The 20,170-nt window shown below is 39.6% G+C and overlaps 1 protein-coding gene across 10 annotated transcripts in view; it reads left to right on the plus strand.

The window, feature by feature from the left end:
• The first annotated feature begins 553 nt into the window (after positions 1 to 553).
• Positions 554 to 20,170, plus strand: part of WDR20 (WD repeat domain 20) — a 52,968-nt gene continuing 33,351 nt past the window's right edge. For all 10 annotated transcript variants that reach the window (XR_013956796.1, XR_013956797.1, XR_013956798.1 and 7 more), the window contains exon 1: positions 554 to 869. Coding sequence is in view for 5 of the 10 variants with exons in the window: in XM_080617516.1 (XP_080473642.1) it covers positions 606 to 869 (264 nt within the window). In the remaining 5 variants the exon portion in view is untranslated. The remainder of the gene's footprint in view (positions 870 to 20,170) is intronic.

Genomic DNA, 20,170 nt, shown 5'->3' on the forward strand with positions numbered 1-20,170 from the left:
GCGGGACACTCCCAGAGGGGTTTAGCAGCCCCACCTGACCAGGCTTGCAGGCGCTGGCGGGTGTTCCGGCAGTAACGTGTGGACAAACCAGCCCATGGACATAGCGAGGGCGATGGCGCCTCACTCTGATCTCTCACCCGGGAACTATCAGCCCCTCACTAGCGGCTCTGCCCCAGGGCAGACGGGCACCTCCGGTTCCAGCGCGGCCCCTCAGACGGTGCCGGTTACGCCCTCACCCCACGCACCTCCCACGTCCTGCGGCAACGGGTCCCTGTGAGCGCGCAAAGCCCCTCCTGACACCCTCCAGCCAGAGCCCACGCCCCGGCTCTCCCTGTTCCCCGCGGCAGCTCCCCTGCACCACTGCCTCTCCGCGCTCCATCATCTCAGCGGGTGACCCCCTCCACCCAGTGCCCCGCCCTTCCCCGCGAGGGCCCACCCAAGGGCAGGCGACGCGAGCCGGCGTGTGCGCAGACCCGCAGTAAACAGGTGCCGCCGCTCCTCCCCCTTACGTCGTTTGCGTGGCCGCCTCCGCGCATAGCCGTGCGAGCGCCGGCGGCGGCGGCGGTTGCGCAGTGGCGCTACATCCGGGCACTGGGGCAGGATGAATGCTCCTTTCCAAGATGGCGGCGGAGGGAGGAGGGAAGGAGATGAACGAGATTAAGACCCAGTTCACCACCCGGGAGGGGCTGTACAAGCTGCTGACCCATTCGGAGTACAGCCGACCTAACCGGGTGCCCTTCAATTCGCAGGGCTCCAACCCGGTCCGCGTTTCCTTCGTCAACGTTAACGACCAGAGCGGCAACGGGGACCGGCTCTGCTTCAATGTGGGCCGGGAGCTCTACTTCTACATCTACAAGGGGGTCCGCAAGGTACCCTGGCTTGGCCTCTGGGCTGAGGGGGGAGTGGCGGGGACTGTGCGCCGGCCGCCCGCCGAGGGTCCGCAAGCTGCCGGGGAGCGTGGGAGCCCCGCCGCAGGAGCTGCACCGTGGGCGGGGGGCTGAGGCCGCCTCGTTGGGCCGTCTCTCCTCCGACCCCCTTGCCGCCCGGCGGCCTTGCGCCTGGCAGCTTTTCGGTTGCGGCCCGGTTGTGGCTGGGACTTGAGCCGCTCTCCCGATTAACTGGCCTGCGGCGTAGTGGCTAGGGCAGGGGCAGCGAAGGCCTGGGTTTGGAGGGCTGTGTGACGAGACCGGCGCTGGCTCAGTACTAGAGAGCCACGTCAAGTACGGTGTCACCAACGGTTGTGTGTGTGAGCCTTTGAAGGGATGCAGTTGTTTGGGTCCTCCTTGGCGTGCAGGAATCAAGGTTGGCTTTCCATTGGCAAGGCAACCCTGGGCCTCCTTCACCTGCTGCTTCAGGTCTGAGTTTGCTGAATACCGATGCCTGTCATAATTATGGTGATGTCAGTCCCTGCTTCCAGAATCTTTCTAGCTTTGAATGGCTACAATATTAACTGTAATTTTAGGCCTTCACTGTGACTTTGAAGTGTGAACTGGTTTTAGGATTGTTTCTAAATGGGAGCAGTGGGATGAGCTGAGTTTTAAATGTCAGATAATTAACATGGATAAAGTTGCTTTTGCAGGCAAGAACCATTGATGCACTTGATAGAGACTCCTTACCTGTCATTATTTGATGCAGGACTAACAGAGCATGGATATGATCTTTTGGGTCACCACATCTATGAACAAACACTTTCTATTTGTTGTTTCTTAAGGTCCTTGATTTTATGGGATTTAGAGGGGAATTCAGAATTTGTCATACTGAGTGAACCTGTGTCACTCCTGATATATGTAAATGCAGGCACAACGATTGTCAGTTTTCTGTTTTATGTTTCCAAAAGTGGGTGTTTGTTACCTTACATACTTGGGACTCTGCTGCCAGAATGTGAGTACTTTGAAATCTTTTTGCTCGTAGCCCGCAAGTCAATATGGGCTGAAGGTACACAGAACTAGTGACATACACAAGGATGTGCAGGAAGCTTGTGCATGAGCAAGGAATTATATCTGAATCGATAGTGTTCTAAACTAGTGCCCATTTCACTCCTTCTCTGTATAAAGTGTAAGCACCAACTGGAGAGTAAAGGCTATGTGGTTATCTGTTGACTGTGACTTAACAGATCTGATATGTCTTGTATAATTATATGGGAAAGTGTGCATATAGAGTTTAGTTTCATCCTTTAATGAATTTTAATAGTCTAGTTTTGTTTTAAGTAGTACTTAAACAATAGTTTCTTTCAGCATGCAGTATTTTTTGTCAAATGGTGTTTGCTGTTTATAAGCAGCTGCTGTGTTTACTATTTACAAGGTATTTTGGCTGGCAGTTTTCTCTGAAAATCTATATCCTAAATTATTACCATGTTTGGATTCTGATATGTCCATGTTTTCCATACAAAGTAACTGAAGAGTGCTCTCACTAAGGTTGCAGAGCAGGGCTTTATGTAGTTTAGTAATGATACATGTGATTGTTGCAAGTTGTCTTAGTCATCTCTTGCTACACTTCTGAAAAATAAAAACTAAAGCCTGGAATTTCATTAAAAATAGGGAACTAATAACTTTTTCAAATTATAAAATAATTTTGAGTATTTGATTTTTTTTCTCCTTTTAAGATGCTAAAGCTGTTGGTGGGATACACAGTGACTGAGATCATTTTAGTTTGTCAGATTGTTAAATTGAGAGCTTTGAAGTGTACCTGTTAGTGTTGAATATTTTTTTTCTCGAAGTAGTATAAAAAATACATTGTTAGAACAGAATTAATTTCAGTAGCCTTTTACAGTGATAGCAATTTAAAATACAGTGTATATTCTGTATGTGTATGTAATACATTAGTAAAGTGAACCTAAAGAAATAGTTGAAATAGATTGAAACACAATTAAGAAAAATGCTTTAAATGAGAATGAGGAAGGTGGTCTGTCTTAAGCTTGTAATACTTGCAGCTTTAGAATTTATTTTGAAACTATTCAGTTGCAAGTCATTGCTTTTTCTGTGTACAAAGTTGACATAGAAACAGGCTGACAGTCTTTCAAACTGATTATTTGAGCTTTTCAGAATCAAAAGGTATCTTGTGGCTATCATAAAAGGGAGAGAGCTGTTATTATCTAAATTGACAGTATATAATTCTGCCTTTTAAGGACAAACTGTCAAACTGCATGCCGTTTTGGTCTTGGGGGGGCAGAAGGAGAGAGGGACTTCATCTATTGAAGACCAAGCAATTTGGGATCCACTGCACAATACATATGCTAATAACTCAAGCTTTAACTGTTGGTTCATAATTATCTAAGTATCCTTTAAAAGAAATTCCCTAATTACTTTAAGACTATAATTGTCAATTTCGTAAAGTCGTATTAGATTATGAGTTGAATTCAGTGAAGCTGTGTTGTGGGTATGTATCAGGTAGATAAGATCTTGCCTTTTTTTTTTTTTTTTTTTTTACCATTTTTAAGATCTGCTTCTTTTCTTGCTAAGAAAGTATTATATTTTTAATGAGTGGAAGAACCACCAGGACTTTAAGTGATTGTATCTGTTGGATATTGAGATAATTCTTGCATTGGTAATCCATTGCAGATCAGTACATATGAAGTAAGAGTCACACTTAAGCCATGAACAACACTTAAGAATAAATATTATGATATTGAATCAAAGATACCACTTGAGAGGACACATCTTGAAATCAGTAATGCTAAGATTCTTTTAATTTCCCTTAAATTCTAAATACATTGCATCTGCAATGTTAATTTGTAAGTCATCTTTTAAAGTAGTGTCCTGGGTTCAACCTTCATCTGTTGTTATCAAGAAGGAGAAAAACTGACTGCTACTGCTGAACCCAGGACAAGTAGACTGCTAATGTATGTGTTCTACTTAGGATATTTAACCCACTTAAAGAAAAAAAACATTTCTGGTGATGTTCCTCTAACCTTGATCCTTCTTCCACAAAACTTGGTTCAAAAGTTATGTCTAATGTCTAGGACAGTGGTGTGGAGATTGGAGTAGTAATAAACTGTGATAATAGTTTGGCAGAGAGACAAGAGAGAGCTTTGGGCAGCAGTTCAGGCTGTCTTTAGAGATGTTTTGAAGCAAAAAGGTATTTTCTCCCAACTTTGTTATTTGCCTCTTTAAAAAGGAAGCTGAACTTTTACTTTTTCATGCTTCCATGTTACCACTAAACTTTACTTTTACTATGAAACATCACCATGTTCCCATGATTTCTGTGTCATAGAAAGCACATCAATTATGAGCCAGTGCATTGTTGTTTTAATAATAAAACCTAGGCAGCTATCTTTGTGTTAATAAGGCAATGCAGGCCTCCAGAAAACTGCTGCTTTCTGACTTGGATCCATAGAAAAAAAAAAAACCAACCAAAACCCTATAGTTTAGTAAGGAGAGATTAAATTGTGATGGAATATCTGGTTGCTTTACCTACTTATGTATATAGTTATTCTCAACTACACTGTCAGTGGGGTTTCCCTTTCAGTCCTCCTTAACTTTGGTTCTAAGGTTAGGTGCGTACAGTGATCTCTTGTTAAACAGAAGGGGTAAACTTTCATAAACTCAGATATCTAGTCACTGCTTAAAATGATGGTTTAGCAGTATAGTATCCTCTTGGCAGTGTGCTCCTATCTACTTGTCATGTTTGGCAGTGCTCAGCCTCTGGTTGAGCTAGTTCAGCTTGTTAAACCAGCAGCAAAGTACTTGCTCTTTTTCTGGGTAGATTTTCTTTTCATTTGGTGAGTTGAACTTTCTCATCTTGGGGTCAGATATTAGCAGGCACAGTGAGAGCAAAGAAAGGGCTGGTGGTGGGTGAGAAGAAGGAACAAAGCTACCCTGTTCAGTGGCCTGAGCTATCAGGTCGGATGCCCTGCCTTATGAGGTATCTCCCTAATAAAGCCTTTACTTCAGCCTTAAGTCATATTTAGAGGATCTGTTTACATGGGATTGTTGACTGAATTTTGATTGAGAGTTATAGGTGTTAAAGGAAGCCCTTTTTATTATTTCAGGAGTTTGCTTCTTCATGGAGTAGGGTTATAAGGTAATAATTCAAAAATTAAATGCGTACATGCACGCACACACACACCACAGCTACCTAAAGCAGAAGTCAGTCAATAATTGTATATATTATAGCATATTGTAATGGTGTTGGAGTAGAAGCATACGTAGGTGATAAGCTCAGGTTGGCAGAGGCATGAAGGGCAGAATCTGTTGACAGTCTTTTTAACCCTACATTAAGCAGATTGCTTTAAAGTAATTGTATTTGGTCGATGAGAAAATGAACATGAGCCGGCAGTGTGAGCTCGCAGCCCAGAAAGCCAACCGTATCTTGGCCTGCATCAAAAGCAGCATGACCAGCAGGTTGAAGGAGGTGATCCTGCCCCTCTACTCTGCTCTCGTGAGACCTCACTTGTGTGCAGTTCTGGTGTCCTCAACATAAAAAGGACATGGAACTGTTGGAACAAGTCCGGAGGAGGGCCACAAGGATGATCAGGGGACTGGAGCACCTCCCATATGAAGATAGGCTGAGAAAGTTGGAGCTGTTCAGCCTGGAGAAGAGAAGGCTGCATGGAGACCTCATAGCAGCCTTCCAGTATCTGAAGGGGGCCTATAAGGATGCTGGGCAGGGATTCTCCATCAGGGACTGTAGTGACAGGACAAGGGGTAATGGGTTCAAACTTCAGCAGGGGAAGTTTAGATTGGATATAAGGAAGAAATTCTTTACTGTGAGGGTGGTGAGGCACTGGAATGGGTTGCCCAGGGAGGTTGTGAATGCTCCATCCTAGGTGTTCAAGGCCAGGCTGGACAGAGCCTTGGGTGACATGGTTTAGTGTGAGGTGTCCCTGCCCATGGCAGGGGGTTGGAACTAGATGATCTCAAGGTCCTTTCCAACCCTAACTATTCTATGATTCTATGATTTGTACTAAGATGAAAGTAATCTCATATTTAAACTTATTTTATTAAGAATTAGCAAACTGGCAGCCCCTGGTTATGAGCAAAAATATTGATGATATGTAGGATTCCTTTCTTTGCAGCTCTTTAAATTACCTTTTTTATTTCTGGCTTGATAATGGAGTCTTTGTCCAGTTGAGAAGTGTTATCCTTGGTGGTGATTTTTATTCAATAGACTGTTTAGCTAGGATCTTGTTGCAACAACAGAATGATAATGGGTGGCATTTGTTGCTGTGCTTAATATATTGTTCTGGCAAGGGTAGTGTGAGACACTTCTGGGTAGGAAGCTGGAATCTGTGGAGCAAACCAGCAAATTTTCTCAAAATGTGGCGGGAAGGTGAGTTTATATTACTGTATATTTAGACATCACTAAGCTGTGTCAGGCCCCTGAAAAAGATGCACCTTTTAATAGCAGATATGAGCTATAAAAATGCTGAGATTTGCAAGGATCTCTGATAATACACTTGCTCTGAAGCAGAGGGAAATATACCTGCATCTTCATGACCAGTTCTTAAACTCGCAGTAGTAACAAGAATTCACAACCTCCCTGAATAAGTTGTTTTGGTGCTTAGTTCATCCCTCTGCTCCCTCCCCAATATCTAACTAAACTTCTTGTTCAAGGGAAGCAAAACAAACTGCCAAACAAAAAAAGCAACCAGCAAAAAAACCTCACAACCAAACAGCCTGCATGCAGTTATTCATGGTGGACATAGAGGACATAGAGATCAGTTGATTATTGTCTTCAGTTTTTACATATTTGAAAACTTGTTAATTTGTCTTCTCACTTTTCCTAAGGTTCTTTTAACCTTTCTTCTGAGATCATGAATTCCAAATGTTTGATTGCTCTTCTGTTGGCTTCTGTTAGCTTGCATTTGTGGTAAACTAGATACATAGTACTTCCACTGTAGATACATAGTACTTCCACTGTGACTTCAGTGCAGAGTAAGGGGCAGTTATTGCTTGCTGTGTCTAATGTTCTTGCTAATGCATTGAATAATGATGCCTTTTTTTAATTCTGCTTAGACTTACTTGGATTGTTTCTTATCATATTGCTACTTTTCTCCATTTTTATCCATGCTTTGATATTTTTTGTTGTTTATAAATATTATGTACCATTTTCATTGATTTTTGTTGTATTTATTAGAGTGTTTTTATTTCTGATTGTGCTGCATATTGCAAAATATCAGTCTTGATATCATTCACAGATATGATGTGTGCTTTCATCTGTTAATGAGAACTTAAAAACCACACGTTACATTTGCTGCTGACCTTTTTCTCTAGTCCAGTTATTTTTTCAGAAGGCTATTAGATTTTTTTTGGTGCTTGCTTTATGCAAGTTTACCTTGTGTGCTTTATTCTCCTTTGTCTAGGTGCTTACAGTCTGATCTGTTTCAGTGGTTTTGATACCAAAGAAAGGCTTAGTGCTATGATTAGTTGAATTCTACTAAAAAGTGTTCTGCATTTAAATGTTTATTTATACCAGAATCAGACATCACTATTATTGTGAAAGAGATGCCAGGCAAATTGGTTAATGTACGTACCACAGTAAAGAGAGCAGGACTTTTTTCAAAGGTATCTGGTCCCATCCAGCATCTGGGAAGATAACAGTTTTTCTGTGCTGGAGGTATTCGCATAGTCCACATGTCTCAGGTGTGCTGGATGTGACACTGTAAGTCTGTTTTGTCCCTCTTCAAAAGGGTGTTGTAGATTCTTTTAAATTCCTTTCCCCACCAAAATCCCTTAATTTCTTGCTGAGCTTTTGTTTCTTCTCTATCTTGTAGACAATAGTTATGTTGGGACTGTATTTGCTAGTCCTGTGGAGGTATTGTGCCTAGATCAGAAATACAGATCAGCTGTTGATCTGTGGTTGTGAAGGTATTTGAAAGTCTTGGAGACTTGTTTCAAGTGTTTAATGGATGGATATACTTAGCACCTTGAGTTTTATGATGTAGATAGATGTTTTCTTTCTCAATTCTATCGGGGCTGTACTGACAAGACACAAAATAATCTGCAGTTTTCTGAAGGGTGTTTTTTTTTTGGTAACCCCTTCCTTCCAGTGACACTTCTGAAGGAAATAGTGAAGGGCTAATGTAGATTGCAGGAGTATAGATAAAGTGTTTAACTTCGTTAACAATTTGTTGTGAAGCTTATATAGAGCAGTTAGGACTGGCTCAGGGAAAGACTGAAAAGCTGCTTTAGAATGACAGTGTTAAACTGTTAAATGTTTCTTGCTGTGGGAGAGAGCAAAATATCTGCAATTGACAGTTTGCAAGATGATTGTTATCTGGAGGCTACTTGTGAGTTATAGATAGTGGCATTAGTCTGAAGTGCTTTTACTTCTTTTAGCCTGTGTTTCAAGCCTGTATCGCAACTGTTTTGACTTCAGTAAGCTGTTGCAGTATGGCCTCTGAAGGATTGCTCTCTGAGGTAACAGTTCTTTTATCTAAGGCTGCCTGTTTGGCTGGCATGTTTGAGAGTGAATACTAAGCTATGCTGGCCAAACCCCCAAACTGGTATGCAGTGTTTTGTAAACAGTGAATTTGTCAGGGATTTGTCTTTTCTTTTTTTTTTCTTCCACTGCTGGTATGATCTGTTCATTGTATTGGCGTGTATGTGTCATAATACTGTACTTACATGAATTCAGTTGGGGGAATTTGAATTAGTGTGAAGACGTTAATTGTGGCACTTAATCTTTGCAGATTGACAAAATTTTAGTCACTGTTTCACAGATGCAACTAATAGTCAATTGTAACAAATGCTTTTGTGTCTGTAGTGAGTTTTGTGGGTCAGCTTTGTCAGATTATTTCCAAGTGTTGTGCTATATGCTTAAATTAGGAGTTTGCATTATGCTTTGACATCTGATAGTCTACAAAACCCTTAAATTGTTAACCATTAATAGTTAGGATGTACACTGAGGATACCTCAAGCTCTAATTAAACGTTGCCTAGATCCATCTCTCAGAGATATGAAAGCCGTAATTGTCATGTTTGACATTCTAGAATCAAATTTAATGCCCTATTTTGAAATATTATTGTATTTCTCTGGCTAAGGGGAACCATCTAAAATACTTTCTTTTTAAGGACAGGTATCTGAAGGCCACTTGCTGTCCAGTTGTTATGACTGTGAGTTGACACACTTGGACAAATTAGTATTGAAAACAGTGCTGCTAGTGCCTAATAATACCCTTATCCTCTTAGAAAGCTTAAGAAAACTAAACAGTAACATTAAATGTGCCATACTGTATGTTGAAGTAATAATATTCTGTTGTATCCTTCTTGGAAATTGAGTATTTTTTCCTTCCTTTCCTCACCCCCCCTTTTAAGTCCAAAAGTATATGCAGTCCATATTCTAGTATCTACATCCTTCCCATTTCTTTCCCTCTGTAACTTAAAATGAAGCAGCTGCTTTTGCTTGTTCTGGCTTCTGTTTGGCAGACTGTTGGTAGACTAGATGAAGCCCTGTAGTCTTTGTGGGCAGGACCACTAGCTGCTACACTTGAAATCTTTCCAGTGGTAGTGTCAACTTGCACTGGGATTTTTCTCTTGCATTATTCAGTAAAGCTGTTCATAATGGAATGATAAGATCTCTAATAGATGCTTTCTGCAAAGTGATTTCAGTTTTGGTTTACCAGCTGTAATCTGTCTTTAATTTCATGAGTTAACCATAAGGTTCTCATGTGGCTGTGATGGTCAAATAAATACTTTTTTCATTCTGTGAGGGATTAGAACATAGATGTATTAAGCAGTTCTTGATTTAATAATGCCTCATTTTGTATGCCTAGTGAATCTGACAGCTGTAGTAACCCAAATGCTAGTCTAAGCAAGAACGTTAACTTAATGCCCTGGAGTAGGGAGAAAACGTTGGATGCTATAAGCAAACTTCATTATCCCCAGACTCCTAGGAATAGTAATAATATTAGTATTATCTTACAGGAACTTTACATATGTTTTGTCAGGGAAGTAATGTCACACTTTGAGAGGTTTCTAGTTTATGGCTTCAGTGCTCCCTTTCAACTAAAGAAAGGGGGAGCTTTGACAACATGAGATGCCAATACGTACTGAAACTGTCTGTTAAAAATCCACAAGCCTGGTGAAATAAACTGTTGGAGCGATGCTCTCAGAGCACTTTAACCTGCACAGTCACATGGATAACACAGTAAACCTGAATAGTTGTGCAGATTTTCTTCAGATTAGAGGTGGATATTGGAACATGACCCTGGTACAAGTTTGAAGCCATCATTGAAGTGAAATTTTGGCAGATGTTGTTGTAGAGTACTTTTTTTGTCTTGATTTTTTTTTCTGCTTTTCTGTTATTTACTGTCCTCAGTATTATAGAAGAATATTTATGATTTCTTTTTAAATTATGTTCATAAGATTTAAATTATAGTTTAGATGGTTGGGTTTGTATAATTTAGTGGTCTGAATCATAGGATCATAGAATAGTTAGGGTTGGAAAGGACCTTAAGATCATCTAGTTCCAACCCCCCTGCCATGGGCAGGGACACCTCACACTAAACCATGCCACCCAAGGCCTCATCCAACCTGGCCTTGAACACCTAGGATGGAGCATTCACAACCTCCCTTGGGCAACCCATTCCAGTGCCTCACCACCCTAACAGTAAAGAATTTCTTCCTTATATCCAATCTAAACTTCCCCTGCTGAAGTTTGAACCCATTACCCCTTGTCCTGTCACTACAGTCCCTGATGGAGAGTCCCTCCCCAGCATCCTTATAGGCCCCCTTCAGATACTGGAAGGCTGCTATGGCAAATACTACCTCTAAAAATCGGCTAACTGTATTGTGAAGCCATAGATAGAGGCTTAGCCTGCATTTTCCTTCAAATTTCCACCTTTGTTTCCTACTAGGATCTATATAGCAAACAGATTTATTTTTCAGACTGTATGCTGCTGAATGCAGGATTTCTTAGCTGTCTTATATCCCATCTTGCATGTGTCACTGTAGGTCAGTTCAAATCATTGATCTATTTTTTCATAATTAATGAAAGAATTATAAAAAAACCCCCAACTTTAAGAGTGGCTGTTCAGTGTGATGTATTAATCCAGGAAGATTTTTTTCAGAAATACAAGGTGAAGCTTGTAAAAGAAAGATGCTTGGGTTCACTAGAGAATTATTGCTGTTTAATAGTATTAGTGATACATCTCAAGAGGTGACTTCTGTGGTCCCTTGTACAGAATAACTTGGGGCTCTGTGTCACGTACAGTTAGCAAATGCCTGCCAAGTTGTAAGATGCTTTTTAAATTTCTGACCTTATGATAAGGGTGGGCAGAATAGATTCTGTGCTGGTGAAGTGACTGTTCAAGTGTAGTTCTATGTTTGAGCCAAAATGCAACCTCTATAAATGCATTAGACTGAACTAGGATCCTTAAGATCAGTGTCATCAGCAAACTTCCTGAGAGTGCACTCAATCCCACTGTCCAAGTCACTGACAAAGATGCTGAACAGCACTGGTCCTGATACTGAACCCTGCAGAACGCCACTCGTCACTGATATACACTTGGACATTAAGCTCTTTAGTGCAGCCATCCAGACCCAGTGTTCCATTCCTCAAATCCATGCCTCTCCAGTTTAGAGACAAGGATGTCACATGAGACAGTGTGAAATGTTTTGTACAAGTCCAGGTAGATGATGTCAGTTGCTCTCCTCTTATCCACCAGCACCATAACCCCATTGTAGAAGACCACCAAAATTGCCAGGCATGATTTGCCATTATAGAAGCCATGTTGGCTGTCACCAGTCACCTCCTTATTTTCCATGTGCCTTAGCATGGTTCCTGATCCATAAGCTTTTGGTTGGCTCCTCATCCATTCCCAGGTGGAGCTCTATGGACTACAACTGGTCACTGACACAGAGGGCAACACCCCCTCCTCATCTCCCCTGCCTATCCTGAAGAATCTGTAGTCTTCCACTCCAACACTCCAGTTATAGGAACCATGCCAGGTCTCCATGATGCTGGTAAGATCACAGCCCTGCAAGTGTGTACACATCTCTAATTCCTCTTGTTTATTCCCCATGCTATGTGCATTTGCATAGAGGTATTAATGCTGGGCCCTCGGTGAATCTGGCTTAGAGGCTGGATTGTCTGAATTCTTTTGTGCTGCTCTTCAGGTGCTCTCCTGCTGACCCGTGATCCCTCTCCAAGCTCTGGACATCTGTTGCTGGCATCTATTCCACCATCGTAGTGATAGGAAAGGGATGGATTGATGTTCCCCTCTCCTGGCAACTTTAGCTTAAAACCCTCTTCACCAGCTTGGCAAGCCTGTGCCTGAAAATGCTTTTCCTCTTCTCTGACAGATGGACCCTATCAGCATGCATGTATTTCTTCTGAGCAATAGTTAGCCCTTTTTGCAAAAAAGTATTTGGCTTGCATTGATCTGGTTGATCTGTGTATTTTTTGTTAGTCCTAAATTGATAGTGGCTTTGCTTGTACATAAGAGAGAGTCAAATGGGACTGTTTGTAAGACCAGTGCTTGGAGAAGTCCAGTCTTACGATGCTAGAAAATGCTTTTGCTGTGCCTTCTCTTCAGTCATTTGGGAACCCTTTCTTCATTTGTATCCCCTCTGATTAGTAGGTGTCTTGCAGCTGTGGCACTTCTAGTGCAGGTTGATACAAGAGAAATTTAGATTTGGACAGTCTGCTGGTATCAGTGCTGGATAAAGGTATTCTGGACAGTAGAAATCCCTAGTGTGTGTAGTATTAGTATGCCTGTAGCAGTGGGAGGGATGATTTAATGGCTGGCCCATGTCCTGTCAGTAGCTTGTGTTCGGTTCTGTGCCTTCATTTAGGCTTCTGTTAGGAACTTGAGCAAAACACTTCAGATATGGGCAGCTACTTAGTGGCCTGAGCTACTGTCTGCGAAGTAGATCAGTAGGTGACAATAGATAGATTGCTCACTGCCTCCTGCTCTTGAGACAAAAATCGGCCTGAGGAAAGAAACAGCGTTGTGTGGCCATTTGGTTTAACAGTTTTAGCCCTTTCATGATAATCTTTAAAGGAAGTTATTAACAGCTAGCAGGCAAAAGATTGGTTGTGTCCGTGTCCGTCCCTTCCCCCCCCCCCCCGCCAATATCTGTACTAGTGAAACTGTCAGCACTTAAAGTATCTTAATGCTTTGCTTACTTAAAGCTATTGGGAACACTGGTGCTGAAGTTGGGAGCATTCTGCCTTTTGCTCTAAAACTTCTGAAGCAGGATTCTGGTTTGTGGACTAGGTGGTATCCTGGAACTGCTACCTGTGGGATTGTGAGAAATCTGAGTTCACTGCAGTGCATCTGTATTAGGGGTTTGGTCCTTGATATTTGCTTTCTAGGAGCCTGGGCTGCTACTCTTGTTCTATAGCAGTTTTTACCTTATTGTGTTGGGTTGTTATGATATGTCTTCAGCCCCAGAAGGGAGATGCATTGCAAGTAACAACTTAAGAATAAGAGTTAAGGCAAATATGTTGTGTTGTTTGTCTATTACTAAATATGATCAGAAAAATCATAAATCGGTGGGTCTCATTCTGGTTTTGAAGCATAGGTTATATGTTTGGTTAATAATTTATTCACATAACTTCTTTGGAACTGTTCTGGAGCTCTTAGAATAAGACCAGTTGAATCTTATTTTTAGTACAAAAGTAATTAGGGCTTTGTTCTGGTAGTATTACCATGCTGCAACATGATGGAGTTATGGTTGCTTAAAACCACTGTATCAGAAATGTCTGGTATTCCTGCAGGGCTTGCAAAATCCAGCAGTAGCCAGAAAAGGCATAATTCAGCTTGATGGACAGACATTGCTTTGTTGTATTTGACTTTTATTGAGCTTTGTAATTAAAAAATATAACTTAACTGTAGCAGTTGTTAATTAATTTAAGTTTCTATAGCAACAGGGAATGCAGTGAACTACTATTGAGACTGCTTTTCTGCAACACACAACTTCTTATAAACAGTGAATTTACACTGCTGGACTAAAACATTGTTTTGTTATAGCAATGGATAATCCTGAACTCTTTTGTTGCTGCCTTTTATTTTTATTTTCTCTCCTAAAGAAATAACTTATGTGCTGAATAGGGGATGGGACAAACTTTCAAAGATACATACCAATGTGTAGACTGGTAGAAACTCAACTTACTCCTACTACTAGTCTGTATGGTTTTTAGTATAATGAAGCTATACTGGTTATATTGTATTAATATGAATTTATACTTCTACCTGTTGACAAGTCTACATGAAACTGAACTTACTGATTTAATAATAATGATCATACTGTAGCTTTCAAATTTCAAGTAAATCAATTTAGTTTAGTCCTAATGCTGTTCCCTGAATCAGTTGGTCTTTTGGTTATTTGTTCTTTGTAGGTTTGAAGTCTGTTTTGTTTGCTTAGATACTTTTGAATACCCTTAAAAAGAGAAATGTTCTACTTAAAGCTTCACTGTTAAAATTGGAAAAGATTAGGGTATTGTCAAGGGACGGCAGGTGTTGGGGTTTTTTTGCCATGAAACACGCTTGTAAAGCCAGCTCTTGAGTGTTACTATATTTTGATTTTCTAAAAGTTAGAAGAAATGAAGTTTGAACAACTTCAATGATTAACGTACACCAGCCTTAGTCTTTCAACAGGGAACTAAATTTTCTGTGGTGTATTTTAAGGATACTTAGGATGTCTGATCACCAAAAGAAAAAAAAAAAAAAACTCAAAAGCTGCAATTCTGTGTCTGGCAAGTTGTGTATAAAGTCAGCCTCAGTGAATGCTTTGATAGGTGTGCATGTATTGTTAAAGTGCATTTTTCTGCTATGTATAAAATCATAGCTATGTTTTGGAGAAGAAAAAAAAGAAGATTCAAAGCTAAAGTGAAAGTAATGGCTTTGAAGGTGTGACTGACTAGAACACTAGTCCAACAGGTCAGCTAACTTTTGCATGTGCATGAGGAGGAGGTGAGCAACGTGGAGATGATGCTATCATTCAGTCATGCAACGTTTCTAGTTTGTTCCATGTTTTGGGGGTCATCAAAAGGCAGTCTGCGAGCTCTTAATTTAAATGAGTGTCATCTTTAACAGATACAACTTTCTAATCAGTTTTGCTTACAGAGCTGAGTCAATTTAAACAGTTTTCCAGTGAAAGTAACTTAGTAAGTGTTTAATAAGTATCGCCTGTGAACTGAATGAGAACAGTTGCTGAATTGTGCCAGAATGTGTGGTTTTACTTGAAAGCTGTTTGATACTTACATACCTATTTTCCTTATTTGAATTTATTTCTTACATCTAGTATATGTATCTTACCTTTGTTCAGCTTATCTGAATCATGCCTCATTCAGCATTTACAAACAGGTGAGAAAGAACTGATTAGAAGTGTAGGCAACAGTGACTAGACTGGAGGAGTGGGAGGAAATGAAAGGATCCCCTGGAGGATAAGGAATAAAGAGGAGATCAGAAAGGTAGCTATTACTTTTTTACTTCAGAGCTATGACTCTGTTATAACTTCTAGATTGTGCCTATTAAGAAAGGAGTTACAGTTAACTAAGCATAAATCTTAAGTGTACCTTGCAAACTTAATTATGAAGTATGGTTAAGGAAAGCGGTAATTGTTATGATACACTTAATTTTTTCAGTTCCTCAAAAGTGAAGAGACTAAAATATGTGCTTCAGTGCATTACAGTTTTACAAAAGGAGGTATGTTCTTTACATGTGGCATGTGGCAGTCTGTAAGTAGTATTGCAGCATGAACTTCATTCGGTGCCTGTGAATATTTGGTATCTGCTCTCTGCTATTCTGAAATCAGTTCCATATTCCTAATAGTCAAAACTTCTGCTAAAACCCATTTGACTGCTAGTGTCAAGCAGGTATTTTCTTAAGGCACACCCTTGACTGTATTTAGAGAAAAACATGCAAGAGTGCTACTGAACACACACTCACTACCACAACAACAAACCCGCTCCCCAAATCCAAAACCCTGAGAATTCTTAACTGCTTCATATTACTTTCAGTTCTAGCTTTTGAAATTGAGGTAGTAGACTTCTGTGTGTTCTGTTTTTCTTAAAGTAAAAGATAGTTTCCCTGCAGTGGGAAAACATCAATGTATAATGGGCATTATATAGACAGTTTTATTTGAAGTTCAGCTGCTCAGTGTTTCTCGTGTAACACTCTGGTAGTAAGGAAGAACTTATGTTCATGTCTGTGTGTATACTAGCAATTTTAGATTAGTATAGCAGATGTTTTAATTGAGGGAGTCCTAGAACCTTAAACTCACTTTGCTCTGAAATGGGGAGAGAATGAAAATGCTTAGTTTTTGGTATCTTTTTACATAATTTACTGATTATGAGGACTGATTTACTGTGACAGTTCTTGAGAACTCAAGAGTCTCAAGTAGAGGTCTTCTAGGAGTGGTTTTGGAAACAGTACTTTAATTGGTGACTTTGGGTCAAAGAAGTAAGCACACGTACATGGTAACAAAATTCTCTTAAAGTTGAGAGGCATCATTTTGTAATCAGAGCATTTTATAAGAAGAAACAAGCTGATAGCAGAACAGTAAGTGAAGTTAAAATTCATTTAAAAAAGTACATATGGAATTCTTCCTGCAGCCAGAAAACTTTGAAAAGATGAAAACCAGAGTGTAATGTTGATCACAAGCTGAGCCAGCCTGTGATAACAGCTGTTGAAAGCAGGAGATAAATGCAATTCAAAGATACATCAAATGAGGTTTACGAATAGAAATAAGGAAGCATCTTTAATGCCATTGTACAAGGCATTGAAAAGATGGCTTTAATATTGTATAAAATTCTGATTGCTTGTGTTGATGAAGGTGATTTTCAACTCCTGCTACTTGGAGAAGATGGTGTCTAATGTAAAATTGGAGAAAGAAGAGTGTGATTTTTTTTTTTTTTTTTTTTTTAGTTAGCTGGGCAAAGCAATCAATATTTCTTAAAGCTGTAAATGGAAGAAGAGAAGAAAGACGGGAGAGAATAAATAATATAAAACCTTCCCTAGATGTATGAGACATTGCCAGGTCTCACATGAATCTCAGTCATGCAAAATTTACTATTCAGAAGAGTCCTGCTCTTTGACCTGCCCTGTTGTAAGCTGTTGCTGATAGTTAAACTGCATAATGAAAATACTGTGGTGTGATAGGCTGCAGATTTTATGGGAAATACAGAATAGATTTCTAAGAAGGGGTAGGATGTTTCATCCAGAAGCTTCCTAAGAGCTGAGCCAGATGAACAAAATGCAGAAAATGTATTTATAGCTTTAGCAGTCCAACTATCTGTGAGGTACCCAGTGAAGCTATCTTACATGCTTTTAGATGCAGGAGAGTAAATGAACTATAAAATATGGAGGAGCTGTAGACAGTAAAGTCCAATGAAAGGCTGAAGGTACAGCTGGCTTTGCAGATATCATGAAAAAAACATGCTATGTTTTATGGTAAAACTATCTCAGTAGTTTTGTAGGGAAGCTTCCAGGGGGTTTATTTTGTTGTTTGGGTACTCTTGAAGGTGGTTCTCTGTATCGTAAGCTTGCATTTATATAGCAGGTCAGAACTATTTCATCGTGTCTTGAGCCATGAGAAGAGTAAAGAATGAGAGGTTTTCTTGAATAGTAACATGAGGTGATAGTGGGTGCATTTATTTACTGTAAAGAGGTGACCAGCCAACTCATACTTGTTTTATATTTATTTGTTAGGTTTTTTTTAATCGTTTTTTATTTTAACTATATGCATTAGTGAGATTGAAAAAACTAAGCAGTAAGCTTTTTTTTTCCCTCCAGGTTTTCCTAATCTGTTTTTTTACTTATTTTTTAATTAAATTTTAATATGTTGAACTATGTTTTCTGGGAATTAGAAGAGATTTCATGCACTTAAATTGGGTGTTTTCTCATTCATGAGCCTGTATTTAAGATAGATGTTTGAAGAAAGCTTCCTTCAAAATGGATACAAAGAGAAGCTAGCAACTGTGGCCTGGCTTTGCCCTGTTAATGTTAATCCAAGATCTTCAAGTAAGATGTTAGCCAGTTACCTGGCCCTTCTTGCAACAGAGCGGTTTTCCACCAGGATGTAAGCTTTAATGTGTGGAATATCTTTCTCATTCAAATGTGTTCTTGAAACAAATATTTCCTTTCTGACATAAATGTAAAGTCTTCTCTCACAGGAGAGAAGATAGTGTCAAATAAAGACTCTGCTGATCCAATGTAGCTCCTTATATATTGAATATACCCTGTTCCTCAAACCTGCGTGTATTCTCGCTATTTTGTAGCTATGAAATGAAGTTTCCCGATTATTCTCCCATGTTAAACAACAGCAAAAATCTTTTGAGGTTTGCAATAGTTAATAAAGCGGTTCCTTCAGTATGGGAATTGCTCACTTTACTCCTTGGAATGCATTAGGATGTTAATGTATCTTGGTCAATATACAACACTAAACAGTTAAACAGAATTTCAAGTAGAGGCTCAGGCTGCTTGGTTACCATGGCAAACACAGTAGGAAATTCATGCCAAAGTTCGGAAACTAAGATACACAAAAGAAAACTTGTAAACTGAAATAATTGCGTTGGAGGGTAAATGTAGTTGTTTATCATTTTTTAGAGTCTATTTTCTAAAGAATACTGGTTTAAAATCCTATTTTTATCAGGCAAATCTTAATTGCCAGTTAAGAGTTTCACACAAAGCAGACAATATTCACAAGCAGGGAAGAGTGACATTCACTGGTGGCTTGCCCTCTTAACTGTAACGATGTTGAGTGAATAGCATAGCCTCTTGGAGACTGAAAAATATGACAACCATAAGTACTGTAATCAAGTAATTTATGTGCCATGTCTTGTTTAACAGATATGATTAGGGTAATATCTATGCATATATAATGATTTGTCTATATTAGTGATTATGTGTGTTAGATCATATATAGGATCTGTATATATTTATTGATTTGTGTGTTCATGATTATATTACATTTTTTAATGATCTGTGTATATTTAAGATCTTGTAGTATTACGTCAGTATACTTGGCAAAATCTGATATTGCATGTGACTGGTGTACAGTTTTCTATAGGTGTGTTTGTGTGCAAATCATGCAGTTATTTCTCTCTTTCTGAATGTAAATTAGGATCTATATTTGCATGCATCTTTTAAAAAAATGTATCTGCTCCCAAAGGGAAAGCTGTTATATAGAGGGGACAGTCTGTGGCTTGAGAGAGATAATACTAGAAACTTCTGAAGATTGAGGCTGGAGTTGAACATTGAGATTGTGTGCACCTAGCCTAATGTATGACTTGACCTCATGCATTATGCATAATGCATTGCATAATTTGGATTGGGGATTGTATTAAATAGTTGGAGGCTAAGAGAAATCAGTTTAGGTTATAATTGAGAAGCTGATTAATTTACCTCTGCTACAAGCACAAGGTGTCTTGGGAAGGAAGGCAGGCTTGATGTGATTAAGTAGGAAGTGGTGTTATTTGAACATGAAATGCTGGAGGTGGTGGAACAAACAATGTAGTATTAGGCTGAAATGGTATTCAGGAGTTCCCGTGAGTTTTAACTGTTAATAGGCTGAGCTGCAGACAAGTAGTAATGGTTATACTGAATGACAGGTTAGTCTGTGCTTTTTGCTGATCTCTTTAAGAAGGACTTACTGATCACTTTCTAATTAAAACAGAAGTAGAATGTGAAAAATCTGGAAGATTATACTAGGGCTTAACTCAAATGAAAGTAAGAACACGGAGGACCTGGGATGATATGAACTGTGCCAGTGATTAGCAGCAGTAAATAAAACTTTGAATAGGTTTCATCCCACAAAGTTTAACATATGGTAACTTAGAGTTCTGTGGTAGATCCGTAACACCAGGAAAAGAAATAAAGAGAAAAGCAGCAGAAATTGAAGGTGGACTAATTTGACTCACTAACTGGCAAGAGGCAGTTGTAATGAACTTGGGAGATGCACTAATGTTAGGTAACTGAGCAGGAGTATGTGTTCCCACTAAGCTTTTGGTGGCACATACTGGAAGAAAGAACTTGAGTCAGTTTGAAACCACTACACAAAAAGAAGAGGGTGTTGCTATAGATAGCTGTTAATTGATCAGTACTCAATTCCTAGCTTTTCTTTATTGTAAGAAATAGAATGAAGACTATTAGAAACAAGAATGGAGTAAATCATATTGCATTGTATAAATCAGTAGATCCATCTATAAGTGTTCATCCAGGTCTTAAATAAAAAAAAGTACTATTACAAAAATGTTCGGAGAAATGGTGAAAACTGTATTAACTG

Source organism: Psittacula echo, assembly GCF_963264785.1.
Source record: "Psittacula echo genome assembly, chromosome: 5".
Classification (NCBI taxonomy): Eukaryota; Metazoa; Chordata; class Aves; order Psittaciformes; family Psittacidae; genus Psittacula; species Psittacula echo.